Source organism: Camelus bactrianus, chromosome 15 (genome assembly GCF_048773025.1).
Source record: "Camelus bactrianus isolate YW-2024 breed Bactrian camel chromosome 15, ASM4877302v1, whole genome shotgun sequence".
In the NCBI taxonomy this organism is placed as follows: domain Eukaryota; kingdom Metazoa; phylum Chordata; class Mammalia; order Artiodactyla; family Camelidae; genus Camelus; species Camelus bactrianus.
The window spans coordinates 44215093-44242962 of NC_133553.1; the positions used below are offsets into that span (position 1 = coordinate 44215093).

General features: G+C 36.0%; 2 protein-coding genes across 6 annotated transcripts in view; one reads left to right on the forward strand and one right to left on the reverse strand.

The window, feature by feature from the left end:
• Positions 1-27870, forward strand: part of PLEKHH2 (pleckstrin homology, MyTH4 and FERM domain containing H2) — an 83662-nt gene that overhangs the window by 13048 nt on the left and 42744 nt on the right. For 4 of the 5 annotated variants that reach the window (XR_006719225.2, XR_006719227.2, XR_006719226.2 and 1 more), the window contains exons 3-15: positions 2570-2632; positions 10096-10245; positions 11352-11435; positions 12027-12108; positions 13672-13857; positions 15552-16513; positions 19306-19381; positions 20725-20819; positions 21425-21569; positions 23806-23942; positions 24050-24160; positions 24329-24415; positions 25748-25906. Coding sequence is in view for 2 of the 5 variants with exons in the window: in XM_010967715.3 (XP_010966017.1) it covers positions 2570-2632; positions 10096-10245; positions 11352-11435; positions 12027-12108; positions 13672-13857; positions 15552-16513; positions 19306-19381; positions 20725-20819; positions 21425-21569; positions 23806-23942; positions 24050-24160; positions 24329-24415; positions 25748-25906 (2337 nt within the window). In the remaining 3 variants the exon portion in view is untranslated. The remainder of the gene's footprint in view (positions 1-2569; positions 2633-10095; positions 10246-11351; positions 11436-12026; positions 12109-13671; positions 13858-15551; positions 16514-19305; positions 19382-20724; positions 20820-21424; positions 21570-23805; positions 23943-24049; positions 24161-24328; positions 24416-25747; positions 25907-27870) is intronic. The other variant, XM_045504877.2, reaches the window with a different exon arrangement.
• C1GALT1C1L (C1GALT1 specific chaperone 1 like) lies at positions 53-2554 on the reverse strand. Its single transcript, XM_010967714.3, has one exon. It carries the CDS (start codon positions 1494-1496, stop codon positions 552-554), a length of 945 nt encoding a protein of 314 aa, XP_010966016.3. The 5' UTR covers positions 1497-2554; the 3' UTR covers positions 53-551.

The following is a 27870-nucleotide window of genomic DNA, read 5'->3' on the forward strand; positions in this document are numbered from 1 at the left end:
TTCATTCAATAATCTATAATACGTTAAATACCTCGTATGTATAAAGCCTGTATTAGGGTATGTAACAGTGAAGCAAACAGACAAGGCTACTGTCCTCATTGTTACCACTAGAAAGCAAACATTTCAGAAAGAGAAACCTGACTATATTTGTATGGTCCTTGTTCTGGCTGCTATGACAAAATACCGCAGACTCTAGTTTATAAACGACAGAAATTTGTTTCTCACAATTCTGGAGTCTGGAAGTCTGAGATCAGACTGATATGTAAAGTGAGGCATATGTAATTAAAAATTTTCTAATAACATTAATGAAAAAGAAACAGATGGAATTAATTTTAATATTATGTCTTATTTAATGCATCATATTCCAAAGGATTATCATTTCAATGTAGGTCACTATGAAAAATTGCTGAAGCTTTTATACTTTTTGTAATAGGTTTTCAAATAATATAGTATTGAGTGAAGTGTGTAGTTTACACTTACACCACATCGCAATTTGGACTAGCCACATTTCAAGTGCTCTTGGACAGCACAGTTCTGTTACTCCCCAGCCCTCAGTCATTTTCTGAACCATTTGGAGGCAAGAAAATCAGTGTGTCATTGAAATAATGTCCAAATGCCCTGAGCCGATACACACCATACATCATTACTGTCATCTTTTGGGGAGTCAGTCTACTAAAAGTAACAGCCATATCTGAACAGCAGCCTTCTACTACTGGCTGACGGTTATTAGACATTGTCTCTCTAATAAGATGTGCAATTGGTTTTGTATTAAATATAGCTCTTCCTTCAGAGTCCTCTGCATTTTCTGCAAGAACTCCCACGTATTTCAGGCAGACTGCCAGCTGCATATCTGCAGATGACTCCCAAAAGGCCCTTTGCTCTGCACACTTTTTAGTCTTATTAAGAAAGCTGTTAAGTCTTTTCAGAGTCTCCATACTTAAGACAATTCCTCCTTTCATAGTCACATATTTGAGGTCGCCAGATGTTGCAGTGTGACCCAGATAGAAAGGTTGTGATGCGTCCTTAGTAAACAGAAGATACTTTAAATTTTCAATGACAGCAAATGTAGTGGGGTGTGCAAGAAAGAACCAGCTGTAGTTGTCCCCATGCTTTTCAAAGACATGTTGGTAAGTTTTCCTCATCTGTGTCCACTTGTCATTTTCTTTATTAAACAAATTATCATTTTTAGTATTGTAGAGCTCTGCTTTGTCACAGTGTTTGGTCCAAGTCTCTTTCAGTACAGCCCAATAATGCTCATCATTGGATTCTCCAAGGATGATACAGTAAATACGGATATTTTTGCTAAGCTCCATGCGTTGCACTTCGGAAATGTTTAAGAAATCTTTTGTGTGAGGTAGGCGGAGGTGATGATGCGCGTGGTCTTGAGTTCTACCTCTGTGTCGCATGTTAATTTGCCCAAACATAGTTATAAAAACACAGCAAGTGCTCCCAACCAGCATACCCTTAAGAAATGATACACCTGTAGCAGAAACCATCTTTCAGGCGTTGAGGACAGCGCGCGTAGGTCAAACGCAGCCATAGGTGGAATCTGTCGCCCAAGCCGTCCGGAGCCAATGGCCACGCTCCCTGCGGGCCGCTCTAGCTGCCGTGGGCCGCTTCTTGGTGGTTTCGAGAAGGGGGCGGGGCGGGGCCGGCGTATTGGCTATGGGGTGGTACCCAGAGTTACCCAGAGTCCTGTGAGTTTGAGATGCTCTAGAAGTTCTGGGCGTCCGGGAGTATCAACCAACAATAAAACTGATAATGAACACAGATCAAGCCACAGACGGCTCTAGGGCTGACCAGACTTCAACACTCAGAAAAAACGAATTTGAAATTTAGTTTTACATCACGTTTGTGTATTCAGTATTTGGTTCACACCTCTTATATTAATCTGCATTGGGTCCTTCATAAGACTTTTGTTTATTTTACTTGTAATATTTATTTTAGTATTTTACTTTAAATCTCTGAACTTTTTATTCTCCACAGAACTTAAAAAAAAAAAAAAACCAACCAACTTTTACATTCTCTGTGCCCTATGCGTTTGTGGACGTTTGTGGATTTATTTAGAGTCTCTTCTGCACTGTTTCCATCACAATCTATAAGAATTAAAACTACTTAGTCGTGACTTAAACATCCCATCTACGGAGCTTATGAGAATACACCACTTTCTGATATCATTGGGACTTTTTTTTTTTTTTTGAAGTAAAGTCAGTTTACAATCTTGGGCATTGGGACTTTTTGATCATCAAATCAAAATAGGACTTTGAGGTCTTACTATTCGCTTAGATTTAATTATAATTCTTAATACTATTGCCCAGTAATTTCTAACATACAGTCCAATGAAGAAAATTCTATTGATGAAGACTCATATAGTACATATTACATTGTATTAAAAGGATAAAACCTTTGGGTTTTTTTTTTTTTTTTGATCAGTTTAAAAATATACTCTGAAAGAGCCTTCAGTGTGTTAAATTGTATGCTATTCGTATCCACTGAACTACTTTAAATATTCTTAAAGAATTCCAAAAGGGATATACGAAATTTTAAAATATTTTCCCCTACTTTACAGATGCAGCAGCTTGAGAAACAAGTTATCGATGCTGAGCGTCAAGCAGAAAAGGCTTTTCAACAGGTAGGATATCATTTTATTGAAAAAATTGTTTTCTGCCTCTACCAATGTAAACATTGTTTTGCCCAAAACAGTCTCCTGAAAGTAGTCTTCAGCCCTCCTGTTCATCGTATCATGTTGACTCTTCATGAGCTGGATTCATAGAGAAAATTGAGACTCTAACATCATTTTGCTCCATGACAAATTTTCAAAAGGACAAAAATGCTTCCATCAGGAAGTTTTATCTCACTTCTGAAAAAATCAAATGTGACTTTTATCCCTAACCGTAATGAAATTTTATGTGTAAATATGTTCAAGGCAGCCTTATAGTAATAGAGTTGGAAATAAAATGAATGCTGTTTTGTAGGACAAAGAGTAAGTGAACTGTGTCTACTCCATGAAATGTTAAAGAACCATTAAAATAATTATTACAAAGGATATATACAAATATGGAAAAATGCGTAGAGTTACATTAGGAAAAATATACACAAAATTTTATACTTAATATGCTAATAGGTATGGGAGAGAAAAGTCAAACCTAAGAGTTGAAAAAAAGCTATTAGGAAACACCCAAAATTTAACAGGTTTGTGGAATTATGGATGATTGGGTTTTTTCTTCTATATTTTTATACTTTCTTGTGTTTGTTTTTGGTACTACTTTTATTTAAAAGTAATGTTTTAGTAAGTCACTTAACCCTTTCTGAGCCTTGACAACAGTATAGTGGTAAAATGAGTGGCTTGGATGAGCCCACCAGCCTTAAAGTTTGTCTAAGGAGCCTAAATTGATAACCTCACATTTTATGAAAAAGATTCAGTCAAGAATTTCAAAAGTCTTAAATACAAAAGTATTTATTCCAAGAAGTGCATATTAAATTTCTTATACTTACTCTAAGGTTTTAATGTTTCTTTCCTTCAATTTGAGTAGTACCAAATCTTGTTTTCACCTAAAAAATTTTAATTTTATACAGGAGATTGTTTTAGTGGCCTGACAAATTTCTAAATAAACCCAATATAACCTAACACTTGATTTTCTTAAATTAGTTATTCTTGAAGATCTTAAAACTTTGTTATGCAAAATTTCACCCACTACAATAGTAGAGAAAATAGTATAATGAACCTCTATCATCAACTTCAACAGTTAGTTGACTCACTGTTAGTTTATACCTCCACCCACCTGCTCGCTCCCCACCCCTACACTGGGTTATTTTGAAACAAATCCTAGATAACATATCATTCCACCCATGAGTATTTCAGCAACTCATCTAAAAATAAAGACTTAAAAATCATAACTACAGTGCCATCATGACACCAGGAAATTACCAATAATTCTTTAAAACTTCAAATATAGGTTTTGCTACAAGTACTAGTAGTAATGGTAAGGATGTATACTTTGCTTGTTTTTTTTTTTTTTTTTTTGTATTTTATATTCTTTAGCTGATGGGACCAAATAGTAATATTTCTACTTATATCTATAAAAAGCCAATAATTAATAGTAAAGTCATGAAAGATCACCTTTATTCTAAAAGAAAGACTCCTATGTTTATGTCTCTCTATGCCAAGTGTGTTTTTCTGTAGTGGGCCCTATATGTGTGCCCCTGTTCAGCCCCACGCCTTGCTGCACACGTTTGCATTTTGTCCACCTCTCTGACTTTCATGTCTCCTTCCTTATCTTTCCCCTTCTGACTCTGGCCTTCCCTGTTGACATCTCTGTTTATCTGTACCCATGGCTGTCTCCGTACGTCTGTCTGCTCTTCCCTAGCTTTCCCTTCCCTTTCTCTCTTTTAACTGCCCATATTATAGGAAAAAAAGGAAAGAAATTCAGGATGATTTTGCCTTTTCTTAAAGTTCTGAATTCACATATGCAGCAAATGTGTTTAGCTCTGAAAATTAAACTAAGTTTAAGTATTTTTTATTTGTGATTTTTATTCCCCCACCCCTCTGGGTGGGGGAAGCTATCAGGGCCCAACCACTGATCTTGATAAGTTAATAGGAAGAATTTCTTCTTTGAAGCTGTCTTTTGAGGATATCAGGTGTAAAGTTATTTAATTCTATGTGCTACATTTTTAAGCAAAAAGATACAATGATTGGTTGTTTATGCATACTGCCTTAAATCAACACTCTCCCCCCTCCCCACCATAAAAGAATGAAAACTACAAATCTCCCAGAGCTTCCATATAATTTAGGAAAATCTGTAGATATTTCTTTTTGTCGCAACACTTTAAATTTATACAGTACCTGTTTTGCTATGCTTTAGAATAATTTTTTTCTTAAATATTTCATAATGATTCTAAAAGTTAACAGGAAATATAAACAGCAGATGAATTCTAAGGCACTGATTATATTACCTTTTTTTTTGCCTTTGCAAGACTAAGTAAATATTTTTAATTTAGAGCAACTGAATCCTTTGCTATCTTTAACAGTTTCCATGGGACTGTGACTTATCTGCTGTTTATGTTACTTAAATTCAGCTTGTCCTTTGTCATTGAGCCATATCGTAAGACTTAAACTGTATTTATATTAACCAAGAAAGAATGTTTCACCACTAAAAGCAATAGTCAGCTGAAACCAGCTCAACTCTACACTTTGGCTTTGTACATTTTTCTCCTTGTTTATTAATGGGTGGGTGTCACCTGCATAACCATGAAATCAGTTCTTTATAGAACAAAGAAAATCACACATTCTTCCAGAGACATCTTGGCAGTCTTTATACTTAACACTGTAGTATGTTTTTATTGTTGTTCACAATTCGGAACGCACTATGTGCAAATCAACCCAGTACTACTTAGGAGAACTCTTGTGAGGCAGAGAAGTGGCAAATAGCACATTTGAGAGATACTGATACACAGGATTCCTTCTCAAGTATCTGATTAGGTGTTTACTCCAGTCTAATATACTAATTTATGTTAATCAAAGAGGGGTAGATAATTTCCTCTGTAGAAGTTTGGTTTTCATTCTGTCCTTCTGGGCTCAATCCCTTGCCTGTATTTGATTCAGGTTTGGTAGAAGCTGGATTTAAATTTCCCTCTGACCATTCTAATATGTGAGCTAATCTGCCTTTTGTAAAGTTGGTTCTTAGTAGTATCCAAGTCATTTTTGGTTCTTAAAAAATGTTAACTATTCAACCATCCTAACATCCAAGACCTTGTGATGTTTTGCTTCATTGCGTAGAAACCTACTTGATCCATCACAGTTCCTTTTCACCTTCAGGGAGAATGGTTCTGACCCGACTGCATAAATTATGGAACACTCTGCCAAAATAATGATGTTTAAAATATGATCAGAATGATTAATTAATTTGCAATAAATTTCAAATAACTGGAAGACGATCTGGGATTCAAAATACTCTTAACAATTTCTTTCTGCATTGTATTTTGGAATGATTAAGTATCTTTGTCATATCGTTGCATTGCTTATATAGAAATTGAAACTTTCAACTACCACTCAGAAATATAGTCACATTTTGATTACCTGTAGTGGGGGAGGGAGGGATGAGATTAGAAATGGGAAGAAGGAAATATGGATGTGGGCAGTTACAATGGGAACAATATTTGCAGATTCTGCTTTCTCCTGCATGGGCAAGATAGCGGAAAATAGCATTAGGAGTTGTGTCAGGATCCCCAAGACTACCTTCAGGTTTAATGATTCACCAGGAGGACTCTTAGAATCCCGAAAAGCTGTTATACTCATGGTTGTGGTTTATTACAGTGAAAGGATACAGATTAACAACGAAGGGAAAATGTACATAGGACAGAGTCCAGGAGACACCGGGGAGGAGCCTCCAGTTATCCTCTCTCAGTGGGGTTGCACAGGGATGCACTTGCTCCTCCCGTCCGTGGTGTGTGATAGCACATACAATGTATCGCCAACCAGGGATGTTCTGCCGAGCCCAGGTGTCTGGGGATCAGTCCTGTAGGAACGGAATGCGTGTGTAACCCACCTTAGCTACTCAGTCTTCAGCTCCTTCAGAGGTCAAACTGATACAGAGTGACCCATGATCCAGGTAAATGAACAAAAATGGCATTCACCATAAATCACATTGTTAGCATAAATTGTCTGGTGTGGCCCAATATCTCGGATATATAAAAACAGCCTTATCAAACGGAATATTCCAAGGGTCAGAGGTTAGTTCCCAGGAGACAGTAACGGGCCAGTTCCTTTTTTGAAATATTCTGGCTTTGAGCACCCCAAGTCTGCTGAGTTAACCCTTCACTTCACAAAAGCTCAAAATCAACGAGGCTTTCGGGAAGTGGCTGAGGAGTGTGCCGAGGTGGATGTAACGAGAGGGTCTCCTGGAAGTAGAGGAGGAAGGTAGCCTGAAAATACAAAACATTCCTCACCAGAGGATATCCACATATAGATAATTGCAAGAGTGTAGTTAACAGCTAATTTGAATTTGTAGGTGTTTGTTAATTGGCCAATCTCCGAGTAGTTAATATTTTTATATAGGTTCAAGTTAAATGAATGGGAAAAGATCTGGCCTGTTTTCTGTGTACTTGTGGTGAGATATTTTTAAAGGCTGCTTGGTTTTTCTGTAGGCCTCTTAGCGTCTATAGACCTCTTGTTCCCACTAATTGCCAAGGAAGGCTGGTGAATCCTGTGGAATTTTGTCTGAATAGGACCAGTTGGTAAGAAGGTTGCCTGTAACTACTTTGTGATCTGTCTCCCTAAGAGATTTTTCCACCTTTATCAATACTTTTCTTGCCCAGCAAAATTGTTTATCTAAAAGTAATAGTCTAATTAAGCAGTTGCACAAGGCAAAGATGCAGCCAAGGAGCCCTGACTGTAGCATCCGTTCATAAAATGAGAACAACTTTCAGGTTGACTGTGTTTTTCAGGGAAAAAGAGTACTCACAAATCATAATTTTTCGGGTCTGCAGGCCTTTTTAAAGCAATTAATAGGGCAATTCTATGTGGCAGTCCAATGTCTGTAAGGTGGCTTGCTCCAACTTAATAAAAGGAGACTGTAGATGTAGGTCTGGTATTATTTCCTTTTATTCTTACTTAGTTAATTCTGTTTTTCTTAAGATATGTGATCTATTACTCTATGCCTGGAGGAGAACTACCATTTTGCACTTGGTCTCAACTCTTCTTTCCCTGCTTCCACAGCTACAGGAAACCATGCATGGAACTGGCTATACTCTCTTAAGACTGACCCTTGGTATTTACTGTCCAGCTCTCTGTCCTGCTCTGGCCGTTCTTCATGACAGCATCTCTGATATAGACCTTTGTCCTCCATTCTCTTGGTCTGCAGTTCCTGCAGAAAGCCTGCTATATTATGTTTAAAAATCTAAATCCTAAGATAACTTAAAGTTATCATTTGGATAGTGGAATATGTTTTTTCTCCTCTTTTTTGGATCTACTTTTATTTTCATTTCTTCCAGCCACGTGGGTGGTATTTAAATAGGATACTTTTGGCATTTGAGTTGAATTTACATTTGTGCAGTGAACCCACAGATGAAACCTTGTATTCATGGTTAAAAAAACAAAACCAAACTCACCTTAACACCTTCCTTCTAGGAGCCCTCATTAGTCAAGTATTTTTGAGCTTTGAGTAAGTTCATTGTGATTTTTCAGAGGTGTTTTAATAGTTTAAGATTTTTCATCTTAATGATCAACTTTAATTTCTCAAATGGCTTTACATATTTTTCTTCTTTGCCCCCTTTAATGTAAAACATTGCTAAAATTGCATTCTCACCTATTTGGAATGTATAGAATAAAAGTCTTAATATTGTGTACTGTGCTCAGTGCTTTATTTTCTTTCTTATTGTCATTAACATGTCACACTTCCCTTCAAAGCTTTCATGTGCCCAAATGTGTTCTGCAGAAGATCCAAGCAGAACCAGTACATCTTAGATTTTATAATCGAGGCACCACAACTCCCAGCCATACAGTGATCTCCTTTATCTTGTTTTATTTTCCCCATTCTCCTGATTACATTCTGTAACATAGTGTATAATTTTTATGTCTTCACTATATTTGTGATCTCTCTTACCCACTAGAATGTAATTTCAATGCAAATAGAGATTTGGGGGGTCTATTTTATTCACTGGTGTCTTCCCAGGATCTGGAATAGACCTGGCACTTGGGAGGTATTCATTGAATATTTATTAAATTATTGAATCAATAAATCCTCAAGGAATGCACTCTCCTACCTATATTTTGACTCTTACACTCTTTTGCTTTCTATGATTTTATCATTGAGGATTTAAGGTTCTTTTGTTTTCCTTTAGCTTTGCATTGCGTATGTGTATCTTTTTCATCTAAATTCAAAATTTTTCCCCAATATGTGTTATTATATTGGGTCATCCAACCTGAGTTTTATCGCACCACTGACCTTCTTTACTTGATATTCTTACTTCGTTTAAATATGAAAAAATGAGGGCTGGAAACTTTCTGATTCTATGCTTGTATGAAATACTTTGCATATTATCATTGCTCTACTTAACATGTACATTTCTTTACATGATAGCAATATCTGAGAATCTTTTTTTTGAAGTATAGTTGATTTACTGTTTCAGGTGTACAGCAAAGTGATTCAGCTATTCAGATAGCTATATATTCTTCTTTAGATTCTTTTCCATTATAGATTATTGCAAGATATTGAATATAATTCCCTGTGCTAGGCAGTAGGTCCTTGCTGTTTATCTATTTTATGTATAGTAGTGTGTATCTGTTAATCCCAAATTCCTAATTTGTTCCTCCCCTCTTTTTCCTTTGGTAACTGCAAGTATGCTTTCTGTGTCCATGAGTCTGTTTCTGTTTTGTAAATAAGTTCATTTGTATCATTTTTTTAAACTCCACATATAAGTGATATTATATGATATTTGTCTTTGTCTGATTTCACTTAGTATAATAATCTCTAGGTCTATCCATCTTGCTGCAAATGGCATTATTTCATTCTTTTTGTGGCTGAGTAATATTCCACTGTGTGTGTGTGTATACATATATATATATATATATATATACCAAATTTTCTTTATCCATTTATCTGTTAATGGACATTTAGGTTGCTTCTGTGTCTTGGCTATTGTAAGTAGTGCTGCTATGAACATTGGGGTGAATTCTGAGACTCTAATGTAGCCTTATGCATCTCAGAGGTAACACCAATTGGCAAAATAATCTTCAGACTTTATAATTGTTAAATACATTAAAACTTGCAGTTCATAGATAAACAACAGGTTTCTTCTGTATAGCACAGGAAACTATATTCAGTATGTTGTAGTAATCTATAATGAAAAAAAATATGAAAACTAATATATGTATGTTTATGTATGACTGGAACATTGTGCTGTACACCAGAAACTGACACAACATTGTAAACTGACTATACTTCAATTAAAAAAAAACCCCAAAATTTGCTGTTCAGCATTTCCCTTTTATGATGATACTTTTTAGGAATCTATTTAATGTTTAAGTAAAATTCTAAATTTAATACTATGATAAATTAAGTACATGCATAATTTAAATATTTTATGCTCTGACTTTAGGTACAAGTTATGGAAGAGAAATTAAAAGCAGCTAATATTCAAACCAGTGAATCAGAGACGAGGTTGTATAAAAAGTGTCAAGATCTGGAAATCCTAATACAGGAAAAAGATGACATCATTCAAAACTTGGAACTGCAACTTGAAGAGCAGGTTAGGAAAAATTTGATCATCAAAGAGTTCTAAATATGTGCATTCATTTACGCATAATAGCAAAGATTAAAAAGAGAGAGCCTAAATTTAGATCAGAAATCTTACTCATTTGGTTAACCCGTAGAATTTCATCACATCTGTTGGTGAAAGGTGCAAGTTAAAGTGACATCCACTTCAAGTCCGGGGTGATTCCAACGAAGCATCTACTGCTTTTTGGATGTGACAATACTCCTTAAGTTGAAAATGCTTGGTTATCAGTGGGCATTTATGTCTGTAAAATGTTTGAAACAAATATTTGCTTTAGATTATTAGAGTGTTGGAAATGTTTATAGAACATTAAAATTTAAATATATGTTTGACACTAATCCTTCTGCTTAGAAATGTGTACACTATTGACATCATGTATAGTATTTAGTTTATTTTTAAAAATGTCTTTAGGAAAATTTTCATTAGGGTTATTTACTTAGAAGATCATTTAGCATCACTAAGTATAACCACTATAAAGTTGTTAAATGTTTAATCGTTTATTTTCAGTATTTTTAAAATTTCTCTGGGGGGGTCAGCGTTCCTTTAGATCAGTGGTTTTCAGCCTCAGCCCCCACCCACTGAGATTTATATGATAGTCATATTCCCAGTAGTTTTGTGACCATGACCAGAATTAAAAATTGGTAGATGTGAGCTAGAGTTTCTCAGTCTTTATTTTTTCTTGATCTTTTAAAACTAGAACTCCAGGGGAAAATAAGCCATACCCCAGAGGAGAGTCTCATTCTCCCCTCCCTGCTCTGGTTGACTTCTGTTCCACCGTCCTCAACCCCAGACCATTTCCAGAAATGGTTTATTTTGTTGATTAAATTCTCTGGATTGATTTCAGTATATGATCTTTCAGAGAAAGAGAATAGCAGATGTTAAAACTAGAAATATTTGTGTATGCCTTTATTACTATATCTGCTGACAGTCATTCTCATTTTTTCCTGTTTGGTAATGTGAAGGTAGATGTCTTAACTTGGAAAGAGTTTGTAGTGGACTTGCCTTTTATATCTATGATGTAACATTTCCAGACCAGTGAGCTTATGTTTGAACTAAACAAACTGCTAATATTATTTCAGAAACAAATAAGGATTCAAGAAGCTAAAATAATAGAAGAGAAAGCAGCTAAGATCAAAGAATGGGTAACAGTTAAGTTGAATGAGGTATTTATTGCCATATCTGTCTTTTCTTTACCTTTTAGTTCTTTTGAATAGAAAAGTCATCAGAAAATCTGAATGAAACAAAATTCTGATCAGTTGGTGGTGCTGCTGGCTTCTGGTATATGTGAGATAGGTAGCTTTCACTTTAATGTATTTCTAAAATAAAAACATTGATAGACTCATGGTAATCAGTATTAAGTAGCCTCATTCTGATTAGTTGACTTTAGTTCTCATTAGTTAATATTAAATAGAGAATATATGTGTATATCTCATAAAATTAATGTATTCAGTATCTGAGAAATACACATTATTTAGTTTATATGGCAGATTAAATGCTAGAATAACTTGGTATTTTACTGTGGAAAAAAGCATAGGAGTGAAAAACAATGAAAACTTTTAGTTCTTAAAAAAAAATATTAAAGCCGTAGTAATCTTGGTGATAAGCTGTGCTGATAAATTCATCTGATGTTTACTTATTTCTTTTGTATTTTGCTCATGTGTAATTAGATATTAACATTTTCTAATTACTATAATTTACTAGTATATTTTAGAAAAATTATCCCTGTTTAGAAGAAAACCATTATGTTCTTTTAGCTGGAATTGGAGAATCAGAATCTGCGTTTGATCAACCAAAACCAAACTGAAGAAATAAGAACAATACAGTCAAAACTGCAAGGTACGAGCACTTTGACTAAGACAACCTAATTGGATTTACTTGCCTGTTGCTACTGAGCACTTGATGTATGACTACCACAACCAAGGAACTGAATTTTACATTTTATGTAATTTGAATTGACTTAAATTTAAATAGCTACATATCCATATCAGCATAGCTAGACAGTAGTGAATAACTCAAAGGAGGTAACACTAATTTGCACATTTAATCTGAAGTATGTTTACTTTTAAAAAATCAATCTTGCTGTTTTCCATTTTCACTCTGTAGCATTGTGATCAACAAGGACTGAAATTTTTGCAACCTGAATATTTTGAGCAGAATTTTATAATGTGAATTAACCTTTTGCATTTATCCAATGCTTAGGGTTACTTTCTTTCTTTTCAACTTTAAAGCCTAAGGATAGGTGGTAAAGTTAAAGACAGAGATTTACTTACTTTGCTACTCCTTACGCTCAAGTGCTCACTGAGCTGAGGAGGAGGTGAATCAGCAGGGTGTATGGATAGCCTATGCATATTAGACCCATGGCCCAGTATAGTGCTTTTCAAACTTTTATTTAGGAGCAGAACCCTTTTTAAAACGTTTTTTTCCCCCCTGTAGAATCTCAAGAGATAAAAGAGGTAAAAGCATTATTGGGTGATGGGTCCAGAGTTCTGCAGACTCAGTCTCCCCTATGCCTTTTCTTGCATTTCTTGTATCCTCTGTGACGTTTCCACAAAGCCCTGGGGTTTCCTAGAATGCTATACTCTACTCAGTTATCAGTTGCTATTTAACTTAACCCTTTGCTGCTGTAATTTCTTTGGAAACTTTTCTTACTGTCACTGGGATCTCCAACCTTTTGATCTTAGAAGCAGCAATGCTACAAGTCCCAGAAGATGACTTAAACCCATGCTTAGGTGCTTGAGTAATCACTACCCTAGCTGTCTAAATTCTCTATCTAACAACTGTCCCCTCCTTTTTTTTCTCTAAGGATGTGATTAAGGCTCTTCATATTGTGGTCACCATAGACCAAGCCCCTTCATCTGGTTTCTTAGGAGAAGCATACTGAAAACTAAGCTAAGCAAAAAAGTTATTCCAGTGATCATGTGATATTTGCCCCAGTGATCATCTAAATTTTCCTGGATTGTCTTGGCAACCAGGACCTCAGCCCCTTTTTTCTCACTGATGGTAGCATTTCCAAACAATTATTTTTTACCAATACTTGAGTGGTATTTACCAATACTTGACTTTGCAAGAAGCTGTAACTCTCTAGTTGTTTATAAGCTGGTTTTGGGTTTTTTTGGTTTGTTTTTTTTGAGCATTAACTATTTTTAAGGGGATTAGATATATTTCTCTTTGCAGTTAAAAATATTTTGCACATTCAAAATAAATAAACTGATTTTAAATATTGGTGTGTGAGACTAGACACTGAGGGTTCCATGTTACTATACATAAATAAAGATGAACTTCAAGCTTTTTTCCTAGTATAAGGAGTGATTTGTCCAAGTTTTTATATGCTTTGGTTCCCTGTTTAACAAACTGTTATTTAAAAAATTCAAGTCTTAATTTTGATTAATGATCTTGCAGAAGTTCAAGGGAAGAAGTTGTCTGCTGTCTCCACGCCAAAGCTTTCAGAAGGCCAGCGCCTGAGCAGTTTGACCTTTGGGTGCTTTTTATCCCGAGCAAGGAGCCCTCCTCAAGTAGTAAAATCGGAAGAAACAAGCAAGATACCATCTAAAGAACCTGAGTTCACTGAAGAAAAAGACATAGAAGGTATTTATGGACTAAAGGAATTTACTTCGACATTTTTTAAAAAGGAAAAATCGTTTGCTAAGATTAATCCAAATATAGCTTAATTTTCCTTATTTTCTTCTTGACCACTTGATGCTGTAAGAGACTATTTCTAAAGCACAATACAGCATTTAACTTTGTGTATCTAGTTATCTTGTATTTTTTCTGAGACTCTTTGCCAGTGAAGCACAGGAAAAACTGGTTTTCCCTACTTGGTACTTTTTTCCATAGTAGGTAGCAGTAATATTTAAAATTAAAAAGTATATAGTCATACCTACAAGTACTTGTTTTAACTGAGTTTCAGATTAGAAGTATGAATTTTCTATTCATTATTTAAAGTGTAAAAAACTATCTATTACTCAATATGAAGTTAAATATGATGTGACAAACTTATAAAGAAAAAGAACACCAGGGGACAATTTAGTAACAGCTTTGATTTTCCCTTTATTGTCTCAAAGAGGAAAATATTTATCGGGATGTTTAAGCCCTGGACCTGTGTGCAGATTTCTACCCACTTTTAGTCTTAAAGCCCCTCTAAATTTTGCTTTATTATGCAACTGCTGGCTTTGCCACCACTAGTATGACTTTTCCCAGTTATTTTAGAGAAGCTTGAATTTGCCTCTTCTATTTTCGGTTCCTGTTTCCTTCCTCCAGAGGAGAAAAATTATAGCTCTCAAAGCTGTGTTGATTATGAAGTTCTGAAAACTACATAATGTTTTTCCATTCAGAAGGCTCCTTTGACACCTGCTTGTATGTCGTTACTTGGGGTTTTTTTTTTCTTTTTGAGAAGTCATTTTGACTTTTTCCCTACTTTCTAACAGTCAGTTGAGTATAGGTTGCCTGTCCTACAACTCTTGCTTATTTGCAGATTTAACAAACTGCCTGACACCAAGTTGTAGAGTGTATTTCTCGTGCTTCTGTATCCGTAATTATGAAGGTCCTGCCTATGTGTTCATGTTTTCTTTTGTACTCTCCTATCTAAATTTTTAGCTTACTGTTTATGAAGTCAGTGGTTCATTTTAATAATTATGTTATAAACAGAAACAGCCATATCTAAAGACGTTTTTAAGAGTGTTATTCTTATTGTAAAGACACATTTTGTAGTTATGATTAAACCAAAAGAGTGAGTCAGGGTTTTCTCTGTGTATGTTTTCTTCATGGTTTTGCATATTTCATGTATTGAAGCTTGGGAACAAAGTTTGTTTTTTAAACTATAGCTTTACATTTATTATGTTTAAGTTTATTTATGATAATTTTGGAATTTTGTAGAAAGAGGGTTGTCATTTTCTTTGCTTCAAGAATGGAATTAATGTTGTTCATTTTTTTAGCTGTCTCTTTCTTTGATAGTCAACATTGCCTTATTCCTCATTTTGCTCTTGTATTATCTCTCCCCTAGACTATTGTTAGTTTTTTTTTTTTTTCAACATGTTTCTTTCTAAAAAGCAACTTCATTTTGATACTATTCTATTGAAGGGTTAGGGCTCCGTGTTTTATAGAAAGCTTAATAGGTTTCAAACTTGAGTTTAGAAAAAGACATATGACTAAAAAAGGGATAATGTAAATTGACTTTATTCATATGAAAATTCCAGTTTGTACAGTGTGGTTACATAAAGCTAAATGTACAGAAAGATTGCATGATGAAAGGCAGCAGGCCAATATAATGTGTGCTTTTCTAGAAATGGAAATTCCAGAAAAGTCTGTCGATAACCAAATTCAAGAAAACAACCGAGGTCAGAGAACATTGCACCAAACCCCTTGTGTCTCAGAACAGACTCGGAAAACAAGGACAAGCTTTGTGACGGATGGCGGCATGTCCCAACATTCTGGGGCTCCAGGGAGTGACTGGAGTTCTGATGAGGATGACGAGGGTAAAGGAAGATCCAAGTCCAGGTACACGTCCACCCTTTCCAGCCACACCTCAGAGGAAGGGGTCCAGTGTAGCCGCATGGGCAGTGAGACGTATCTCACAGCCTCCGATGACAGCAGCTCTATATTTGAAGAAGAGACTTTCGGCATAAAGAGACCAGAACACAAGAAGCTGTATTCTTGGCAACAGGAGGCACAGTGGAAGGCTCAGAATTGTCCTCTCGGAAAGGGAAATTCCGAATCGAGTAAAAAGGAGCATGATAGCTCCTCAGATGAACTGAATAAAAAATTTCAGTCTCAGAGACTGGATTATTCATCTTCATCGAGTGAGGCCAACACCCCAAGCCCTATTCTGACCCCAGCTCTGAGTCCAAAGCATCCTAACTCACTCCCCGGGAAAGGCACACAACTCATGCTTTCCTCAAACCTGCCACCTCCAAAGTTAAGGATTCCTAATGTTTTCAGCATTAGTGTAGCCCTAGCCAAGAGACACCTAAGCCAGCCACAGTTAAGTTCCGACAGGATGTTTGGTACAAACCGAAACGCTATAAGCATGATACGGCCACTGAGACCTCAGGAAACAGATCTCGATCTAGTTGATGACGACAGTACAGAAATTTTAGAGAATATGGACACAAGTTGTGATGATGGATTATTTTCCCATGACTCCCTGGAATCCCCGTGTTCAGATGACCAGGAAACCTGCGACTCGGCAAAGAAGGCGGCCTGCGGCAAACCTCCAACTCCTCCCCTGCACCGGTTTCCCTCTTGGGTAAATTATATCGCTGTGCACAATGCACACACACTCATTTTTTCTGAGCACTCATTTTTAGGTTTTACTTTACTTCTTGTCCTGTTTCTTTTCAAATCCAGCTTTGTTCTGTCAATCCCCAGTTTTCAGAATTCAGTCTTCCCCTATTTTTCCCCCAGAGTTCTGAACCAGTTGAAAAATAAGACAAGGATAAGACAAATGCGAGATCAAAATGTTACCTTTATTACCAATAAAACTGATTTTAGACAATTGGTGGGCAAATGAACCCATACTGCACCCAGGAAAGAGCTGGATTTATTCACCCAGTCCCGGGTAGCTCTGGACCAACCACCACAGCTTCCTCCAGTGAGCCCCCGCTCCTGTAAAGCATGCATCCTAGACAAAGAACAAATGGTTTTTTCCTGCACAAGCTACTTCTCAGGAGAAAGGAGGGAGGAAGGTGCTGGGCTCTGCATGTCCAGTTTCTCCTAGGCTAACCTATCACGTTGAGCCACTCTTCCTTCTTGGAGAGGAGGAAGTGAAAGATTGGAGCAAGGTCAGGTGTGCTCAATTTTTGGAGCCCCCTCCACGTGGAAGGAAACATCAGAGGTGGAGACAAAAGTTTCTTCCTAACCGTGTAACACTTTTGGGTGAATTCTGGTCCAGGACACTTATTGATCATCAAGTTTTAAACTTAGTTATTTACTTGATTGGCTTTAAGAGAAACTTAATTGTACTCTTCATGAACTTATAAATCCATTGCTTTAACCAAAAGCATCTTCCTGTGTATCTAGAATAGACTGAAATTTCTTCCATTGAAACACTGACCATTAATACAATAATTTTGTGATTCTTCTTTGGAATCGCTAGATTAAAAAAATATCTTCCTATATTTGAAACAAAGTGAAATTATTCTGTTTGTAGATTTAAGTTTTCCTTCACATATGGGCATAATTTAACCTTTGGCCTCCAGAGAATCATATGGGTTATGGGATTTTGGGGGGGGGTTGGAGTCATGTTCTGTTATTATTTTTTATTTAGTGATGAATGCAGTTTTAAGTAAATTAAGGCAACTATGTTTTCCTACTATAAATCCAGACCTTGAGATATATCTGCTCACTCTTACTTTTAAAAGAACATTTCATTGCAGTGTCCACATGAAACCATCTGCAGTTTATTACTGAATTCTGGATAGCATAAAAAATTGGATGTTATTGGCTTGTGAACCTCTGGAATTCCAATTATGTTACCCGTTAGGCAGTCAGGAGTTGAAATTTTGCCTCTTTTATTATGTTGAGATTTTCAGAGATTTAGGTCCGGCTTTCAAGTTCGTTTTCTTTGGCAAGCCATTTTGACTACTTTTTTTTTGCCTTTCTTCTCCTTGTCTTCTGAAGCTATCCAGTCCTGAAAAAGTAGCATTGCTTTTCAAAGGCCTTCTAGCAGACTGGCCAAGTTTGAGGTGTTATTTCTGTTTGTTAGGGAAATTCAAGTTTCAAGGAAAAGAGAAATATTGTAGTTACCTCACTTTATGAGAGTTCAAGGATTTTTAAGAGTTTATTTTCAGGCACAGCCCATCCTTATTGAACTGGAATATTATTCAGAAATACAGTCGTCACTCTCGTGGGACAACAGGTGATGATTCAGCAGCCCCTCTGAGAGTCAGCTCCTTAGAAACAGGTGACACCCACTGTCCCTGGTCCAGTGGCTCAGCTCGTCCTCTCCTGTCTGCAGGGACTCTCTGCTTCTCTCACTGCTGCCAGCTGCTCTCCTTTGCTCTCTCATGGCTCAAAGGGCCTCATGTCTTCTACTTACTGCCTTAATTTTATGTCTTTTCCACTCTGCTGTGTGTCTCTCTGTGTCTGTCTCACAATCATGCTCTCAAAGAAACTGCACTTGATTCATTCGTTCAGCCACTCTTCAACCTAAAGTGTCTCAGATGGTTAGAGATCTCATGCCTGTTACTTCACAGGCCACTGGCTACCACGGTCCCGAGGAGGACTGCCTTGCTGCCCACTGTGTCCTGATCCAGGCAACTGTCCAGGATAGGTGCCTAACAAAGTCAGGACATGGTGATCGATGCCTTAGGAACAAACTGGAGTCTCTTTTCTCACAAGGGACAGGGCTGATAACCTTCCGGTACCCATTTCAGAAATCTCTCTCTGAGAAGAAGAGAAGGCAAAATAACAACCTACTTTTGGATCCAGATCATGTAAAACCCTTGCAATTCTCAGATTCATTTATTATTTGACCTCAGGTATTTCTTCTGCTTCATCGAAGTGTACATTGAAATATAAAGGTGATAGCACTTAATCCTACTCTGTGCTTTCTGACTTCACATTCTAGCTTTCTTTTTTCTTTAAGCATATTCTAGAACAATTGAATATTAAAGACAATTTTTGTGTGAAGTCAATGATAATGAATGGTTTCTGGATTCAAGTTACACCATTCAAGGTTTTCCCTTTTTGTTTTTCCTCTTTTAACCATTTCTAAAATGGTGGAATATTAATGGTGGTACTTATGAATAGTCAGTGATTGCAAATGTGCTTTCTCTCACCTTTTTCCTGTCTCTTCGAAAAAATTTAATATACTGAGCAAAAATTTGGGGACAAAGATAAATAATGGAATGACTAATGGATGGAAAACATTTCTGCAGTGCTGTTCATAGTGGCATATTTTAGTTGGCACTGATGACAGTTTTATAATAATGCTGTACTCAGGTGAATATTAAATGAAGAACAAATGAAAAACATGTGCACTGAAAGTAATCATTTCTTTGCTTCAACTATCCAGCTTAAATCTCTCTTTTACGTTAGGAAAGCAGAATTTATGCTGTAGCCAAATCAGGCATTCGAATGTCTGAGGCCTTCAATTTGGAGAATGTCCATAAAAGTAAGTGATTTTGCATGCTACAACATGGATAAACTTTGAGGACATTATGCTAAGTGAAATAAGCAGTCACAAAGGACGAACACTGTATGAGTCCAGATTAGATGAGGTATCTAAAGTAGTCAAATTCTTAGAAACAGAAAGTAGAGTTGTGATTATTAGGGGCAGGGAGTGGGGGGGAGCAAGGGGAAGCCGAGTAGTTGCTTAAGTGGTATAGAGTTTCAGATTTGCAAGATAAAAAAGTTCTGGAGATCTGAATCGCAGCTATGTGAATGCATTTAGCACTGAACTGTGCACTTATAACTGTTTAAGATGGTAAATTTTATCTTATGTGTTTTTTACTGCAATAAAAAAAGTTAGAAAGAAATAAGTGATTTTGTTTTGCCATTTCACTAGCCAAGAACTTCCTGAATGTCTAAAGTCATTGGAATAAACACAGCTTTGCAAACTTTAGAAAATGCTTTTTAAGGTTGCTGATTTGTATTTTAAAATTGAAATTCTTGTTACTCAGTATAGGGACACATACATATGTTCAACTCTCTCATGCAGCGAGTGCCTCATGTTTTTACCTAAAAGAGCCTAAAGCTAAGAAACGGTGGAGTTTCAGCTGTTTAAGTGGTAAAGATACCAGTCTGTGTCTTCTTTTCCCGGAGTTTAAAGCACATTCCTATAAAAATCGTAGGAATCTTTGCACAATGCTATAAAAATTATTATAGAAATAACACATGTCCCTTATGAAAAATAAAACTAAACAACAGAAAACTGTCTGGAATAAAAAGAGAAAAATTTCTGGGGTTCCTTCTACCAGGCCCCTCCCTATCCTGCTGCTAATCCATATCTTAGAGGTAACCACTGTGTTCCCGTCCTTTTCAGCTCTCTTCAGTTCTTGCCATTCAGGAAATCTATTCTCACCTTTCAACATGAGGTTCACCTGAGACAGGTTTAAAAGTGGCGATGTTTTAACACCATGTCCGTAACAGGGTTATGAATAATCAGAGAGTAGCTTCATAGGGTACTGCTTGCTGAGTGAGTCAGCAGGTGTTTGTACTCATTTCTGCCCAGCCTGAGCTGGATGGAGATGCTGAAGAATTAAAAGCTAAGACCCTTGCTCTCAAAGAGCTTACAGTCTAGTTGGGGAACCAGCACACTTGAGGAAATAATGAACCATGTAAGAGTATATAATTAAAACTCTAAATGCCATGATTCTTAGACTCTATAATGAATATCACGTGTGTTAATCCAATTTCTCTTTCATTGGAAATTTTGCTAATTCACATTCATAAGAAATAGACCTAGGTGCTAGTTAGAAGTCTTTTTAAAAAAACTTATTTTGTTTTCTGTTTCAGATTCTGTTGCAATGCTTTCCTGTACCACATCAGGACTGTATACATCTCTGATATATAAGAACATGACAACGCCAGTATACACAACCTTGAAGGGGGTAACTCATTATTGTTACCGTTAACATCTGGTTCTCTTCATGATAGATCAAGAAAACTGTTTATTCAAGCTCCAGATTCCATTCTTGACTTTTACATGGACTCTCCCTTTATAGAGAGTTTTAGTAGTTCACACTAACATAAAATATAAAAAGAGACGAAATGGAAACATCTGGAGAAGATATTCTTATCACAGTATTAGAGGTCTGATGGGCTCCTGTTTTGTTATGCTACATGTGAGCCTCCACCCCTCCATAGCTGTTCCTTGTTTAAAGGGGACAGTATTAATGAGGTACCAAAAACTCCTAATATAGAAAGATCTTTGCGTCACGGCCAGGGCTCTCCTCCCTTGTGTGAAGTACCTAATTAAAATGAGTATCGCCAGGTATTAACAGCCTTACATTCTTAGGAATCTTTTATAATTGACAAATGTCTTTTTTGATCAGAATTTGGGATTTAACAACATGACTTTGATAATGGCAAAATATATTCTTGTATTCCTTTTCAAAATCGTATTCCATAACTTCTTCTGATAAAACATCCTTCTATCTAAAAAAAGAAGTGACCTTGGAGGTGGACACAGGGAGATTGTTTTTCTTTTCCTTAGAAGGCGACCCAGATAAGCAGCAGCCCATTCCTGGATGACTCCTCTGGGTCCGAGGAGGAAGATAGTTCCAGATCCAGCTCCCGGACTTCGGAGTCAGACTCCCGCGGTCGGAGTGGGCCAGGCAGCCCCAGGGCCATGAAACGAGGTAAGGGAAAGTCTCAGGCATACAAGACGACTCCCAATCAGAATATTTAATGGGAATTTTATCTCTGTAATAGGACTTAAAAAAAAATCAAATTCCTGGCTTTCAATCATAGTAAAAAGAGAATTCACCAAGGACTAAGACGTGTATTTTAGTTCTAATTCTTTTCTTAATTCTCTGTATGATTACGGACAAGACTGTCTTTTTTTTTTTAAACCTTATTTTGTCTGTAAAAGAGAGTTCATTTCATTATAGGAATGAACTAAGGTACTTGGCCAAAATGAGGTTTTTCTTTTATAGTTACTGCATGATTTTTTGGATAGTTTATGGGATAGACTTATTCCAGCTAAATTTCTACACTGCTAAATGGCAGAGACTACACCTAAAAATGTGGTAATTAATCTGATAGTAAGATGGAAAGTAACAAAAGTTTACTTTGGGCATGTCTACAATTTTTAATGGATTTGGAAGAAATTTTTCGCATATGTACAGGTTATAGAGAGCGCTAATCACAGTGAATGACATCTGTATTTTACAAAAGTCTTTGATGCAGCACAGTATATTGGTTTTCAGACTGTGTTCCATGGAACCCCTAAGTACTCCCAAACCCCTCAGCTTCCACTGGAGCTGTTCAGCTCTCATAGGGTTAATATTTGGGGCTGTCATTGGTCTCTTTGCTAATAGCTTGCCCCTTTGACAGCCTGAATGAGATTATATCACACTTTTGCTCTTTAAAACACTGCAAGGATGCCTTATAATGATGATAAGATACTATGTGATCCTTTGATGTCTTTGACTTCATTTCCTCCTTTTTCCTCTTACTGAGCTCTGGCCACCCAGACCCTCTTGCTGTTCCTAGAACATGCCATGCGTGCTTTTATTTCAGGCTCTTTATCCTGATTGCTTGCTCTCCCCGGTGTTCTTCCCCCACATGTCTTACTGGCTGGTTCCCCAGCCTCCTTCAGTGCTGTGCTCAGACACTGCCTTCTTAGTGAGACCCACCCCGACGGCACCATTCAAACGCAGCCCTTTCCCCTTCTCCAGCTGCTAGCCCCTCTGCTCCCTTTAATCTGCGCTCTTTTATTTTTTCACAGCTCTTACTGTCTGTTTTTTTGCCTGTCTCCTCGACTAGAATCTGTGTTCCATGAGGGCAGAAGTTTTTTTGTTTTGTTCTCTACTCCATCCCTAGCACTGAGGTTAGTGCCTAGTGCTCTGGCCCCGGGGCTGGGAGCCTGAGATTTGCACTCCAGCATCGCTTCTGCCTAGTGGTTTGGCTTTGGACAAACCTTTTATTCTGTGGACCTTAGTCTCCTTAAAGAGTGAGGGCTTGAACCAGGAAGATCTCTAAGGTCCTTTGTCAACCTAAATTTCTGTTACTCTTTAAAAACTAAAGATACTACTATTATCACAGCCGTTACTTGTCTTAGTCAAATAAATAAGAGGAATGATACAGTGACATTGTCCTAAGGGGTCCCTTAAATGTTAATAAACACTCTTTAAAAAATTGCCAGATACTATAATGAATAGTGGCCTAAGTCCTTGATTTTATTTAATATATTCAAAATCTCCAGTTGTAGTGTCTCTCCAAATGTGGCTTGCAACTCGCAAGTGGTTTTCTAAAATGGCAAGTGAATTATTGTGAAAAATGTTCCCTTGAATTTTATATTAGAGCTGCTAGAAAGTGAAATGGTCTGTTTATATCTTTTAGTCTTAATTGCTTTTTTTATGAAAGATTAAAAAAATCTATAAACCAGTAACATTGGACTTACATGAAAAATACTACTAAAATTGTGTGTGTGTTTTTTTAATGTGATGTTACTTTAAAAGTAATTATAAAAATTAAGTGATTTAAGGTGTGATTGTATAAATCTTGGTAAATTAAGATTCAATATTTGTTTGCCTATATGCCAATATGTAAATATGCATATTTTAATCCTTAATAAAAGAAACTTCATTAGGCTATTACATACACTTTATATATGTAAAAATAGCTGTGCTTATAATCATATCAAATATTATTCATGTTCCTTTGACTTCCTTGGGGATTTGCATGGTAAGATCCTTACCCTTTAGTTCTGTTTTCCACTTTAGTGGTTCTTCCTGGCCAAAGGCATGGAATAAATCTAGTCTAGGAAGGTTTATGATTTAGGAATAGCTGTATTCCTTAGAGAACTGACAGCTGGCATTTGGACCACCCAATTATTAAATACTGACTTGGTTTATTTCTTTATTCATCTAGGTGTGTCTCTCTCTTCTGTGGCTTCTGAAAGTGATTATGCTATTCCCCCAGATGCTTACTGCACAGACACAGAGTACTCGCAGCCAGAGCAGAAGCTCCCTAAAACTTGCTCGTCTTCCAGTGATAATGGGAAAAATGTAAACACTGAATCAGGTTTTTTTTTTTTTTTTAACATTGATGAATCTGTTAGCCTTGAGCCTCCAAATGGACACTTAAATATGTTTTAAAATATCTCTTTAATTAGGAACCACTGGAAAAATCTGGCTATTTATTAAAAATGAGCGGTAAAGTCAAGACTTGGAAGCGGAGATGGTTTGTTCTTAAAGGTGGTGAATTACTTTACTACAAATCTCCGGTAAGTGGAAAGTATTTGTTATTTAGAACTGAATTCATCAAACTGTAAATCAAATTGCTGATTGATTTTCGATTTTCTTCAGTGTAACACAATTAATTGGACAAAACATTTCTTATTATGACTGTTATAGGTAATCAATTTGCATTTGATTTTCTTCCTTTCATACAGAGTGATGTAATTAGAAAGCCCCAGGGCCATATTGAACTTAGTGCGTCCTGCAGTATTTTAAGAGGAGATAACAAACAAACAGTTCAGGTACTTTTTTTTTTTTTGGTATCATGCAAAATTCAGTTCTCAATTATGCAATAGAGTGGAGATTGGATGATTCAGTGTTTTGGTTTATTTTTACTCCATTTTGAGGTCAGTTTGATGCCTCAGAAATGTGTGAAACCCCAAGTTAAAATTAGAATATAAGCTAAGTTTATGTTAACTCCCCATTACACTTTCTTTGCCCTTTATCCTTTAGACTGTCCTCTCTCCATACTAACCCTCCCAGTCATTCTCAGTTCTCAAACTGTCAAGTTGTTTTAGCAGAGGGTTATTTGATAAATGAATTCCCAGTAAGATAATCATAATTTAATGTACTACTAAGTTCAGGAATGTTTGCATTTTAATACAGAGCCAGAAAATGGCAGTTCTGTGAACTTCAGATGCTGTAGCACCTAAGTGGGAAAGATATTGGTGAGCAGAAGGGCTGTTCTAGGTCCCACCAAGTCACACCATAGGGGTAGCTGGTGTCCATTTCACCCACACGTAATGCCAGTCTTGCCAGAAACCTTTGTTAAATTAAAAAAAAAAACAGGCTGTTGAGATAGTTTCGTATATGTGATTTAAATTTGAGAGCCTTTAGTTCTGAAATGCCTTCAATAATCATTATTTTCTTATTTTGCTCCTTTGGAGGGTGGAATGCAACACTTACTAGAAAGATACATTAACAGTGCTTCCAGTGGGTAATATCAGAGAACTACCCAAAAATGGAGAAAGAAGACTCAGGGAAAGCTTTGTCTTGGAGCATGGCAGATAAAAATCGTTTATAAGCTTCTGAAATATTTGAAATTTTTGAAATGAGGCTTATTTGAGCCTGAGAAGTTGGGAGTTTGTAGTATCTAATCACATCTTCTAAGATTCTCTTCTTCTATAAATGTCTTCTTATTTTACTTATTATAATTGATTTTCTCATTTCCATAACCGAGAGCGGCTCTTTATTTGCTTAAAATGTGTTCTTTTACTACAGTCTGCAATCATTCTGCTTAGTTCCACAACTAGGAGCCTGTAGCACATTTAAGGGAGAAAATAAAAATATCATGAATAAACAAGATAAAAAATCATGACCCAAAAGCTTAATACTGTGAACAGTTTTAAAGTAAACAGAAGTGGAAGAAAATTATTTCAACAAAAAGTTGTCATTCTCACAAAAGGGTTAAAATATGCTAAATGATTTATGAAATCATTTATTTAGAACCTAGGATTCAAAGTTTAGCATGTTTGATTCCTTGTTAGATAGTGATGTTTGAAGAATGGACAAGGAAATGCTATTAATTCTAAAATCTTCAATTCCTTTCCTCTCTCTTTCTCATCCCATTCTAGTTGACCACTGAAAAACACACATACTATCTGACTGCAGATTCTCCCAATATATTGGAGGAATGGATTAAAGTGTTGCAGAATGTTCTTCGAGTACAAGCTGCCAACCCACTTTTCCTGCAGCCTGAGGGGAAACCAACAGTAAAGGGATTGCTCACCAAGGTGGGAACTTTACATACCTACTAGCAATGTGCCTGGGCAGAATTAGCCCCACTGATCATGAAAAGTGGGCAGCAGAGAATATGTATATTGACTATTCATATGATCTTAGTAAGAGTGTTTTAAGTATGATACCAGAGATAAAAAACATAAGGATGAAAAATGACAAAATTGATTACTGTATAAAAAAATGTAAATGTTCTTACTATCAGAAATTCTCTAAGCAGAATTTTAAAAAGACAGATGAGAAGCTTTTAAAAGGTATTTGAACCATGAAAAATAAGCATTTTCTAATCAGTGAGTAAAGGCTAAATACCAGTGGGGGTTGGGGGATGGGGAGGAACAAAGGACACAGTGGGAGAGAGGCAGAGCTAGTAGAGATAAGGAGAAATACATGATCAATAAGCACATGGGAAAACGTTTTACTATCACTAATCATTTTCTTAAAAAGGGAAATTTGAAGTAATTGAAGTAATAGATATTTTTAAAAATCTGGTCGAGGGAAAACTTTTTTTAAAAGTATGAAATGCAGAGGGGGAGGGTATAGCTCAGTGGTAGAGCATATGCTTAGCATACACGAGGTCCTGGGTTCAATCCCCAGCACCTCCTTTAAAAAAGAAAAATCAATCAATCAATCAAACAAACAAACAACCTAATTATCTCCCCACTGTGGGTGAGGGGCGGGAGGGGAAGGGAAAAAAAAATATGAAAGGCAGTATTGACACAAATTAAGAAACTTTCTAGTGAGAGTATTACTTTTGAAGACAATTTGGCAATGTCTTGGCCTAAGTGTTTACTCAGTAAGTATTTTTGAATGAACAAATCAATGAATGAATGTTAAATGTCTTAAAAACATATATACGTATCCTGTGATCCACCAATCTCAATCTAAGAAATTTATGCTTAGGAAATTATCTTAATTTGCAAAAGATTTAAGTATTTCCATCACAGCATGGTTTATTTTTTTCTTAGTTAAAAAAATTAGATATAATTAACATATGTTGAAATGCAGATCGTGAGTGTAGCGTTTGTTCAGTTTTGACAGGTATTTACTGTCATCCTATCAAGATATAGAACATTTCCATTACTGCAGAAAGATTACTTGCATATCATAGTTTGTAAGAAAAACGGGAATCAACTTAGATATAGACTAGGGGATAGTTTAAGTAAACATTTAAATAATCAGATAATGCTTTTTACTATGCATTTTAAATGTTGTAGAAGAATATTTAATGTTTTAGAAATATGATGTATTGTTAGGTGATAGAATAAGTACAGTATTATATTGTTATCCCATTTTTGGTAAACGTATTTGTAGAAAAATGACTAAGAAATATACTCAGATATATTAGATATCTCTATGTGGTTTTACTTCATTTTTTCTTAGTTCTATTTTCTAACTTTTTTAGCATGAGTAAGTATTGATTTATGCTAAGATGAATATTATTTTTAAATTTTAAAAAGTTCAGTTGGTCACTTTTAGAACAACACCATAAAATACTTACAAAATATTATATAAAAATAATCTCTACATAAGCACTCATCACTTGTGTGCTTTGTTTATGTAAGAGGTGAAAAGTTTAACTGTAGATGGGCTATGCCACCATGTAATTTATACTTAATATTAATGTGGGGATTTAGTTGGGTGCTCTTCAGTAATATTTCCTAAGGCTGACCAGCTATTCTAAAAGTAAGAGGAAAAAATTCACCAATACATTCAACAAAGAGATGCACTATTTTTTTTTCCAAAATATTACATTACCATGAAAATGTCTTTTCAGTTACTGATGGGTTAGAGAATTTACCCACTGATGGATATTGTGCTAATTTATATTTTCCAGCAAACACAGTGCCACTTTAAATCGCATTCTTATTCTAATACATAATAACTAGTTGTCTTCTTGTTTCAAGGACTATGTATATCAAACCTTAGACTTTAATATAATCTCATGGCTAAAGGTTTGTTA

Bases quoted from the DNA above. Each gene is read 5' to 3' on its own strand.
- C1GALT1C1L (XM_010967714.3), bottom strand. From the start codon at position 1,496: ATGGTTTCTGCTACAGGTGTATCATTTCTTAAGGGTATGCTGGTTGGG.